The sequence below is a fragment of the Vicia villosa genome, linkage group LG2 (assembly GCF_029867415.1).
Source record: "Vicia villosa cultivar HV-30 ecotype Madison, WI linkage group LG2, Vvil1.0, whole genome shotgun sequence".
Lineage (NCBI taxonomy): Eukaryota > Viridiplantae > Streptophyta > Magnoliopsida > Fabales > Fabaceae > Vicia > Vicia villosa.
Genome location: NC_081181.1, coordinates 56,426,576 through 56,438,167, shown reverse-complemented (window position 1 = coordinate 56,438,167; position 11,592 = coordinate 56,426,576). Strand labels below are relative to the sequence as shown.

Here is an 11,592-nt window from a genome sequence, read left to right as displayed (position 1 = left end):
GAAAGTTGTATCCCACAAAAATTCCAACTGGAGAAAACGACTGCAACATGCAGTAAAATGATAAAGTTGCATTACCTGGCAAGATCACTTATAATAGTAGAAAATTTTAAAATCATAAAAAATGATTATAATTGAAAAATGTGAAGAATACATGAGATGTGTTTTTCCTTCGCCTACCGGTATTAGTGTGGTGATGTGCTTTTCCATCAATTCTAATTGTGTTTGATAATTAACAACATCAGTAGATAACAACATCAGACAACCACAAAACAAACCCTTAACTTGAAAGTGTTCACTAAAAAGAAATGATATATAACTAATGGGAAATGAACAGAAGATTGAAACTTACAAATATAGAGTCACCATGTAAAGTGATCACCAAATCAGTCCTATCTTCAGGATCTCTAGCCACAAGCACTGAACATTTAGGATTAGCAGGTAAGTGGTGTCTCTTCATTCATAGAAATTCCCTGAGCGGAACTTTTCACCTTCACTCGGAATGAAACCTGCAAATAATTTGAATACTACATGTTAGTTTCTATGGTGAAAACACTTGACCATAAAAACTTGTTCAAAGTGGGCAGTGACGGTTATGTTTGTAGATTAAGCATTTCTACAGCCAAGTAGCACCAAGAAGTGAGAATTTCAAAATGCAAATCCAAACTTAGAAAATGTAGAACCATGGTCACTGATTATGAAATGGTAAGATGTTGCACAGCTGTCCAAGTTTGTTCTGGCTCTAGCTGGAAAATTTAACTAAAATTGGACAGCCATTGTGTGAAATTCAAAGTTTCAGCTTATATGTTTCTTATCATGTCTACCTTCCTTCTTGAGATGATAAGGTCACGGAGGGCATCAACATAATTAGACTTTTGGCTTGAGCATAACGGCAATGAGTTTGAAAGCAATATTGAGCAATACTACTCAAGCTACAAACTGGAAAGCTGTGCAGGAACCCAATACTCTATGAACCTGCTGGAGTCAGAACTGCACTTAAATGCAATATATTATTCCAATTGACTCTTCCAATTGAAGATGCTTGCAGATGAGAAAGTGTCTGGACGGTTTGGATCTATGGGAAATCAAAGTTTCAGTAGTTACTTAAGGACACAACCCATCACTTAAATGCTTGAACACATATATGATATATCACTTTCTCGCCTGTATATCGTCATTAAACATGCAAAACCTTTGGCGATGTCGTTTGAGAGTTTCAAAAGCCCGCTTCATCTAGAAATCCTCGAACTGAAAAAAGTAGTCATTGTAAGCCAGTTTCTAATTTAAACCTCAAGAACATGTTCTATAAGAAATGCAAACCTGAACAATAGCCTTGACCATCGCGCATGAACAACTTCCTTGAATTCATCCACAATTTCAAGATACTCTTCACTTTCCTAAACGTTTGAAAACATGAAACTGTTTTAAGCATAAACATTTGAAAATATGAAACTCTTTTAAGCAATAACACAAATAGGTAAAATGCAACAAAGTTTTAGAAAGTAACAGAGTTGCAAAGTATTAGAAAGTATTACAAAATATTAGAAAGTATCAAAGTTGCTCGTTTAAAATAATGGATTTACGGTGGAGATGAAGGCATCGGCGTATGAGGCACAGTGAATTTAAACGAATGGCTTCCATCTGAAATATTGCTTTCAAAATCAGTATTTATCAGATAGTGCCAATACCATTTATGAAAATTGATGGAGGATTAGATGTTACTTACCAAAGGCAGAAGTGCAGAGCTTGCTCCACTTGAAGGCTTAAATGTTACCTTTGCAAATACCAACACAACAATGATACATCAAAAACCAACACAACAATGATGTTTGAGAAATTTTCAGAGTCTCTAGATTTGTTAAAACCAACACAACAATGACCCATCAAAAACCATTAAAAATTAAAGAACCAAAAGGAAGAGAAAAGAAAGATTGAAAACGAAAAACATTACAAATGTAAATCTTACCGAAATCAAACATTAAAGCTAAGACACCATCGTTTTCTGACCGACTTTATTCTCTCTCGTGTTCTTGAGTTCACGCTTCAGTGCATTGCTAACCAATAAACGATGAATTTTAAAAATTAAAACATGAAAAACTTAATATTTATGGAATACGAAGGAGATGCACTATCAGAGAAGGAGAGGCGACGGTCGACGGCGAGATCGCTCGAGATAAAAATCCAACCAGTTCCTTGTGACACCCGTGAGATGGGGAATATGAAAATGGACTTAATATTTTCATTTAAGGTGGTGGTGGCCGGAGAAAGGGCCAACGGCGGCTAGGGTTTAATGGAGAAGGGAGGGGAGACGAGAGAAAATGGAAGAGAGAGAATGAAAATGGTATTGAAGAGGTTGGAGGGAAAAGGTGTATGCAAGTACAACAATTGAAAGAATGGACCAATGAGAACACAACATTTGTCATGTTCTATTTTTTATTTTGTTAATTACATGATTAACCCTTTGTATGGATAAAAAAAATTATAAGGGAAAGGCAAAATGGACAGTTTGAGCAATTTCTTAGTATTTGATAGATAGTAGATAGTATACTGCGATTACACATATACTCAAAAAAAAAAAAAATTGAGAAACCTATATGTTTACCTTGTATACAAAAGAAAACGTTTTTTCCATGTAAAATAAAACTATATTTTATATTAAAAAACATTTTGAATTATGTACTATGCCATTTCTTTTACCTCAGTTATTATGATTGACCTGTCCTCTGGTCCTCTGTCCTCAGTTATTTTGAATTATGTACTATGCCATTTCTATACATAATTGAATAGTTCCTACCACGTGAACTTGCAGACTCCTCTTTATTCACCTTTCTATCTTAAAAACCACAATAATTTTCACCCACATATTAATAAATACTACTACTATATCCTTAATATATAAATCATTATCATCGTATGCTTAATTATAATCAGAGTTTTCTATTTTGCTTACGTTTTGGGCGAAAAACACGTTACATAAATAAGCCAAATTTATATAAAGATTATGATATTGTTCTAACTTGTGAGCTTTTTTCTCGTTACAACTAACCATTCTCCTTTATTAAACTATCTAAATACTAACTTACACGGTTAAATCTCTTTTTATTTTTATACCAGAAAAACCCATTAAATTTAAATCCCTTGTGTTGTTATTAGCATAAGCACAAGAAAAGCCTTTAATTTGGTATCATTCATCAATCACAACAACAACAACCACATAAACCAATTTTATATATATTAATTTTTTCCTTCTTTATTATTATTGGTTAGTGGTTTATGTGATTCATCACATCTTCATACTGCATACGTCTCTCTCTCTCTCTCTCTCTTGATTGAATTTCACTTCTCAACTGTAAGTGCTTCTTCTACTCCTTTGCCTTTTCGCTTCATAATCTGTTTTCAGCTTATTCATAAGTGCTTATCATTTAAGCTGAAAAATAGAATTCGAGATGTTTCCGACTTAATTCTCTTTAATTTCGTATGATGATGATAAACAGGATTCTCAATTGATATATGGAAAATACTGCTACCATGATGCCAGATACCAATACTTTAAGCTACTGGTTGAATTGGAGATTCTTCCTTTCAGCACTGTTTATTTTATTCAGTATGGGATTGGGATCGTTTTTGATATGGAGGTATGAAGAATTCAATAAATCAAGAAACGAGAGGGTAGTTGAAGAAGGGCGGCGGGAATCTGCTGGATTGCTGTATGAAGATGAAGCATGGATTACTTGTGTTAGAGGGATTAATCCTAAATGGCTTCTTGCTTATAGAATAATTGCTTTTCTTGTGCTTTTGGGTTTGCTTGTTGCTAATGTAGTTGTTGCTGGTGCTGGCATATTTTACTTCTACACTCAGTAAGTTAGGTTACACATGTCTTGTATATTGTTGTCTTGCATGAATGTTGAAGCTGCTTAGATATGTAATTAGAAAATTAGGTTACATAAGTTATAGACTTTTTTTTTAAGTAACTAAATTTCCATGATTCATAGATTTGAATGCAATGGTGTCGATTTCAGCACGCAGAAAAGTAGCAGTTTGTTCAAATTTCAGTATGATAGTGCCTTAATTTGACAAATCATTATTTTAAATAGCGTGTCGCAAAACAATAGCGATTTATTTAAATTCTGCTATAATACATTGTTGTAGAGCTAGCTATAGTCGCAATTTGGCAACATTGTTTGCTTGCATGCTTTCTTCGTTGATGTTGAATAAGTAAACTGTTGTTGGTTCCTTAATATATTTAATTTGTACGTGTTTATGTTTTACATGTAATCTGCTGTACTATACTATTAAAGAGCTGGATTTCAAGCCTTCTTTCCACTCTCTTTATTGTCAATCTTGTAACTATTGTACAATGCCACTAAATAAGCAAAGTATTGACACTTTTTTACTAATGGAAATGCTACTTGTCACGAAAAAATAGCTCATGGCAATATCACGAACATGTAATTGAGAATCTGACACAAATTTATAGCTATTCACTTACCGTGTTTTTCGGCCAAGAAACAATTTTATTGGTTAACTATAATTCGTGAGCTTTTTTCGTGAAGAAATTTTCTTTTGATGAAACACTGCTATCTTGAGCATTCCTTTTATGCTGGCTGATTCTCTATCTTTGTTTGGCTACTGAACAGGTGGACATTTACTTTGGTCACTATTTACTTTGCGGTACTACTCTTCTCTAATCTTTCTTGAATTTGATCTAGTCAGATTATTGAAATTCTGCTATTATATGCTTCATAGAAAAATCGGCTGAAAATGTCCATCAACTTTGTTTTTCTGTTTTCATTTCAATCTTCTGCAAGTAACTTGCGCTCTTAATTTCAATTTCAGATTGCGTCTTGTTTCTCCTTCTATAGTATTTACTTTAACCACGCAAAATTTGAGGGAAATACATTAGATGCAGAACGAGGCTCTTATGTTGCTCCTACACTTGATGGAATTGCAGATGTACCTATCCTATCTAAGAGTTCTCATGCTTCTCGGGAAACTATCAATCAGAATACTGCTGGTGTATGGGGTTATATTATTCAAATAATGTTTCAGGTAATTTACTCAATGATTTTGTTGGTGTTTTTTTTTTTAGTTCAGGGTATTTAAATCATCTGAGTCCAACTTAGGTGAGATAGTTTCTGCTGTAATAGTGTTTGATCAAATTAGGGCTGATTGATATTGTCAAATGGCGACTATAATGACACTATAGCATAGTGAAAAATTTAATGAGTCGTTATTGTTATGCAATATGAGCTTTGATACAAAGTGTTGTCAAATGGTGACTATAGTAGCATTGTAACGTAGTGGAATTTCAACAAACTGTTATTTTCCATTTACTGCGAAACATCATTTGGCTGAAAAAGGATTCGGCTCTATACTTAGATTAGAGTAGTAGTTATGCTATCCTTACCAAGAAATTTAATTGATATTAACAACCCTCTAGATTAAAAATTCCTGGTTAATTATTTGAATAAAAAGTAAAATATTCAAAACTTTAATTGAAATCCAAAGCTTATTATTTTTAAAAATGGGATTGCTGATGAATAATTGTGCTACTATCAGAAGTTTGCAAAAGGCTGCAGTCTCTCTTTAACTGTATTTGGATTTTATTGTGTTATTCTCTTTAACTGTATTTGGATTTTATTGTGTTATTAACTGATTAAACTTCGGGGCAATCTATCAATTGGTTTTAATTTTCTTTTAAATATGTAGACTTGTGCAGGTGCTTCGATGCTCACTGACAGTGTATTCTGGCTCGTTCTTTATCCTTTTATGACACCCAAAGACTTCCGTCTCGATATAGTGAGTATAATCGATTTTTTTGCTGGCCTGTAATATTTTCTTTTGGTTAGGAGTTTTACTAATATACTGATAAGGTTTTTGGGGATTGTTTGGCATTTTCTTTTACTACATAAGATAAGAAAGAAAAAAGAAGCAACAGAAAAAGATGAGGAAATAAAAACTTAATCCCTAATAAATGCAGCCACATAGAAAAATGTTTGGTGTGTGCTTAGTAGTTTCATTTTAGTTAAAAGGTTAAAACAGTTTAGAGATTTCCTTTGATTATTGATGATACTAGGCTATTGGCATAGAATCAACATCAAAGCATTGTTGGTTACAGAGTTTATGTGAAAATGTTTTCACTTTTCAATTTGCAGTTTACGGTTGGTATGCACTCTGTTAATGCTGTGCTCCTCCTTGGCGAAACATCATTAAACTCCATGGTGAGTTTATTTTTTCTCTTTTTCTTATATTTCTCGTAATTATCTACTTTAAATTTACAACTATTTCTTTTAAACACGTGCAGAGCTTTCCAGTGTTTCGATTTGCATATTTTATCTTGTGGACGGCTGCATTTGTGATTTTTCAGTGGTTCATCCATGCCGTTGTTTCGCTTTGGTAAAAACGTTTATCATATCTTATTTCTATGGCTTTTCAATTGGTACAATTCTGTTCATAAACTTCCTAACCTTTCATTACAGGTGGCCTTATCCTTTCCTTGATTTGTCATCCCCATTTGCACCCTTATGGTATGTTCTTAAATTCAGTTGGTCAAGGTCTTCAAATATATGAAACTTAAAATAAACTTGCAAGCAGGAAACAGTTTACCGTGTAACATCGCATGTAAATCTTATTTTTGCTGACTCGGGTATGTTTGGATTGGTAAAATGGAGTAGACTGGCAATATTTAAAATAAAAAAAAATTAATTTTACCATTCCATTGTGTTTCACTTCACTCGATCTTAAACCACAAATCCAAACATATCAACAATTGCCGGATATGAAATTTATATCGTTGATTGGAGCGGGCTATTTCAGCTGATATATGTTTATTGCCATCTTTCTGGACTTTATAGGTACTTGGCTGTTGGCATAATTCACATTCCATGCTATGCCATCTTTGCCTTAATAGTGAAGTTGAAGCACTTGTGGTTGTCAAAATTGTGTCCTGGTTGTTGTCAATTTGTACGATGAAAACAGCATTCCAAACATTAATTAATCTTTGGAGTAGAGCTGTCCAAAGCATTTTGATTTGTGAAGATTAAATTTAGATCCTCTTAGGCCCTAAAAAAAATGTACAGAGGTTGCATTTTTATGCAGGGGTAGTTTTGAGGATGCATATTTGTATTTATGATGTAAGATTAAACTCATAAAAGTTCTCTGATCTGTTTTGTAAGTTGGTGTTTGTTGTGATGTCTTCCATCAAAGTTAAAAGTTTCCACCATATCATACATAGATTAAATTATCTTAAGTAAATTAAAAGATCCTCCCTCTGGCTTTATTTATAAGCAAATATGCTTTTTTTTAGATTTATTGAATAATGAATGTATCTGGTCTTTTATGTAGACTAGATACATTCATTATTCAATGAATCTAAGAGAATATTTGCTTATAAATCATGCCGGAGTAGTATAGATTAAGTAATAGTTGGAGTTGTTGCAAGTAAGATAAAATATTAAAAAGGAAAAAATATCAAAGTTTAAGAACATGAGGTAGGTATAATTGGCATAAAAAATGGTGTTGGTATAATTGGCACAAACTCCAATAGAGATCAATGTAGTTATCTCCAAGTGCTTTACATGCATATGGCTTCCTTGGCGTGCAATGTTTATATGCAAGATGGTAAAAACTGGATTATGTTAAGAACACCCTTTTTTTTCTTTAACACAACTCTTTTACTAGATGGAATTTATATAGATACCTCCTAATTTAAGTGGAATTCAAATGATTTTGTATGACTCATTAGAAATTTAACAACTAAAAGTATAATAAAAAGAGTGTTAAAAAAGAGTTGCTAACTCTTTCCATTTAAAATAATAGAGCAATGCTGCATTGTAAACTCCACGAGCAGTGCTGCATTGTTACACTTTCCATCTTCTAACTTATGAAAAATATTAAGTGACATGAAATCATGGCATTTCTTAGATCCCTTGTACAGTTATATTTTTGTACATAATTTTGTTCTCGGCCTTGTAATAAGAGGAGTTATGTCATCTGAGAGCTCTATATTCATTCCCTATCAATGCAATTTTGAGAATATATTCATTCTCTATGTCCCACCAATAACAAATAATTTCAAATCCAAAACGCTTCTCACAAGTCTTCAAAAAGTTTCCCGCGAATGATAATTGAGTAATGTGTGAAATGAAATCCAAATTTGATCCCACAATTTAAAAAATAAGACAGTGAATTTAAAATGATGAAATTTTGTATCACTCTGCTATTGCGAGACAAAATAGAAAATCATTCATCTCTCAACTTGATGAGAAGGGTCAACATGATTGCAAGATAGGGGAGATAATATTCAAAGTTGCATCATGCTGTTAAGGACCATGTATATTTTTCTTATTATGAAACCAATGGAAAACAGCCAACAAAACATTCTCAAAATAAAGCCGAGAACAAAAGCTAGATGTAACTAAATGAAATTATGTCCCCTGTTTTCAAAAGAGAGATTCTCGTTTAAGTATCGGTGACGAGCATATTAAAGAAAATGCAAGTACTGGGACATAAAGTTGAATCATTATAGTCCAATCAATATTCCATGACTTCCAAATCTTCATTTATCCCAACATAGTGATTCCTACCCTGTCCCTCCCCCTCCCTTTTTCTTTTAGTTCAGGCTGTGTTGAGTTTTAAGAGGTAAAAACCAAAAGGAACAACCCATTTGGAACAGATTTCATTTTACAACAATCTAAGTTTAAACATAATATTCAGCTATGGCTTCACATGTTGTCTGATAAACTCTTCTAGCTGAGATATCTCTCCAGTTAAACCAGAAGCATCTGCAGTTGTAACTGTGTTAGAGCACTGTTTAAACGAGAATGGCTCACCAGGCACCCCCAGAGTAAACTCATTTGTAACGTCAGCATCTGAAACTGCACTTCTTGATGCCCGTAATTTGTCGCTGAAAAAGAAACAACTAGCTGAGTAGCCGACAGGTGAAATCATGAAAAGAATCAGATTACCATACATTGCATGATATGTCTGTATTGAAGCTGGGAGAGTTTGATTAGATAAAAGAAAATATAATACATTTCTTCAATATAACCAATCAACAGCATATGGATGTGCATACAGACAGGGACATGGACGAAGTAATTGTTGAATGATAAAATGAGTAAAGGTAATCAAATTTAATGACATGAAGCCATACATTTCTTTTTCGAGTTGTCTGCAGATAAATTCTTTGGTGTGAGCAGTGACTTTGTCGGTTTTGTTGCAGAGAATAAGCAGTGGAATCTTCTTCCTCACAACACTTCCCTTAGTCAACAGATCATATAGGTACCTTAATACATAAAACAAAAATGTCAGTTTCTTTGTAAAATTACTGTTATCCCTTCTTTCTCAGGAAAAGTGAGAAATGATAACTTATTAAAATTATAATGATGTAACATCTTAAGAGTTTTAAACATTCCTTGCAGTGGGTTTACAGCTAATACTGACAAAGTGTTACTTTATTAAAAGATGATGACTGGCAACTTAATGAAGAAAGGAATTACTCTGAGGCAGCACGGCAATTCGGTAAGAAGTCCAAAGCATCAACAACAAAGACGGTGCCAGCTGCTTGAGGCAAGTACTCATCCAATTTGGGTCGAAGACGAGAATGTCCGGGAACATCAACAATATGAACCGGTTTTATCTTTCCCTTCTGTCACAGTATAAAATCCATAAGACAATATTTGGTCTATTATATGGTCTGATTGCAAATCATTATTAATGAAACATATGAATATTATATATAGTTTCAACCAATTTGAAAAGCAAAAGTGTTTCTCAAATTAACAACAAAGGATGAATATTCTCATTTAATCGAGGTGAGAGTAACAATCTATGCAGGACTAAACTACTACATTCATCCGAGTGTTTGAGTGCAGGAGGCTTACACTACCTTCGTTGTTTCACTATGAAGAATAAAAGTGTCTTCATTCGGTTCCATCGACGTAACAGTACCTTGATGAGTAGACCCATCCTTAAGCTGACACATGCAAAAGAAAGTGTGCCAAGAACATTATGTCAGCACAGGAATTATGATTAGAAGGAAAATTAATAGTTGTATATCCCACCATGTAATATGCTAATACTAATAACATGCTTTCGGTTTATTATCAACCACCTAACCTTGATTCTTTTTTCTCAGTGTTGTTAAATAGCAGCTACACCAACGCTATAGTGTAGTGGAATTTGAACAAATCGCAATTGTTATGTGATATGCTGTCAAATAGTGGCTATATCAACTACATAGCCCCTTTCTCCCGCTATATGTGACTGACATTACTGTTTTCCCCTTACATAAACTATACAAGCAATATTTAGTCTTGATTAATCACGATTGTATTTTCTTGCCGTAGTAATACAAACTAAACTAGGTTATGCAGTTCAAAAACTCGTCATCAATAACCGAAAAGCTCACCACAAATTAGACCTACAAAAATCAATTTATTTATTGTTTTCATATCATAGACCCAATATTCAGAATCTTAGCTCAATACTATAATTGCTAAATACCACAAACAAACAGAATCCTGCATTACAATTCATTCTACCTAAATATCACTTCATTTCACGCATGCAATGCAATGTTCATTTCATAAATAAACAAAATTAAGAAGATACAGTAACTCATCAATTCAACAACTAAACCAAAATAATTTAGGTTTAACACAAAATTAAATTAAACATTATTATCATCTTACCTGATAGAAGATAACAGTTTTCCCACTCCCACTAAGTCCGGTCAACACAATGGTGTTAGCCTTGCTGCGCTTGAAAAACCGAACTACAAAAAAAAAAACAAAAAATCATCGGTGAAAAACTGTAAATCATTCAAAAGAGTAAGAATTCAGCAACAAGACGAACTCACTCACGCAGGAGAAGAATTAGGGTTGTGAAAACCGCGATAGCAGCAGCGGCATAGAGTTGATCACTTGGAATTTCACGAATGTAATCATTTGCGACATTCAAGAGGTGAGAAATCTGTTCCTTCCATTGATCTAACTCTTGCATTGTGAAATTTAGGGTTTTTTGGATTCAGAGTGTTAAGATGTTTCGTTTCTGTGTTGTGCTCGACGGTTGGAGAGTGAGAAGATGACGGAGGGTTTCGAATAGGAAGCGGAGGTCTTCCGCCGTACACGGTGGCTGCTGACGGTGCTAAAATCAGCAGATCTGGGGTGACGACCTAGAATCGAGGGGGTTTGAACTGTAGAGCGAAACTGCAACAAGGTGTGTCGTTTTAGTATATACTCTCCCTCCTTAATTACAATACTACCATTTTTTAATCATTTTTTAAAAAATATATTTTTTAATAGATAAGTTTAAATATTCATCTCTTTATTTTGATAATTTTAGCTTTTTCTATTTATTTTACAATTTTAAGATTTTTTTGTCCTTTCAGAAGTGGTAGGTACATTTAATAGCTGACAATGAAGTATCTTTGACACATTGCCTCAATATTAGTTCACAAGTTATTTAATTAAAATTTAATATAGAATAATAAAACATTAATTTTATGATCATTTTCCCCTTTCTTCATGGCATTCCAGTTCATATACATCTTCTTTTGTCCTATCTTCCTAATCTAAGGATTAAGGATTGTTT

The 11,592-nt window shown here is 33.4% G+C and overlaps 2 protein-coding genes across 3 annotated transcripts; one reads left to right on the top strand and one right to left on the bottom strand.

The window, feature by feature from the left end:
- The first annotated feature begins 3,138 nt into the window (after positions 1-3,138).
- Positions 3,139-7,219, top strand: LOC131650728 (uncharacterized). Of its 2 annotated transcripts, XM_058920428.1 has the most exons (10): positions 3,139-3,346; positions 3,492-3,854; positions 4,635-4,668; positions 4,834-4,858; positions 4,949-5,046; positions 5,707-5,796; positions 6,153-6,218; positions 6,302-6,393; positions 6,477-6,524; positions 6,852-7,219. In XM_058920428.1, exons 2-10 carry the CDS (start codon positions 3,508-3,510, stop codon positions 6,967-6,969), a joined length of 918 nt encoding a protein of 305 aa, XP_058776411.1. In that variant the 5' UTR covers positions 3,139-3,346; positions 3,492-3,507; the 3' UTR covers positions 6,970-7,219. The 2 variants fall into 2 exon arrangements, with proteins under 2 accessions (XP_058776411.1, XP_058776410.1); XM_058920427.1 differs by having other exon boundaries at positions 3,146-3,346; positions 4,834-5,046.
- Positions 7,220-8,401: 1,182 nt separating this feature from the next.
- LOC131650729 (uncharacterized) lies at positions 8,402-11,235 on the bottom strand. The gene is made up of 6 exons (XM_058920429.1): positions 10,863-11,235; positions 10,692-10,774; positions 9,887-9,973; positions 9,498-9,646; positions 9,152-9,283; positions 8,402-8,902 (listed from the first exon to the last, which is right to left on the bottom strand). Exons 1-6 carry the CDS (start codon positions 10,999-11,001, stop codon positions 8,713-8,715), a joined length of 780 nt encoding a protein of 259 aa, XP_058776412.1. The 5' UTR covers positions 11,002-11,235; the 3' UTR covers positions 8,402-8,712.
- Between the last annotated feature and the right edge of the window lie 357 nt (positions 11,236-11,592).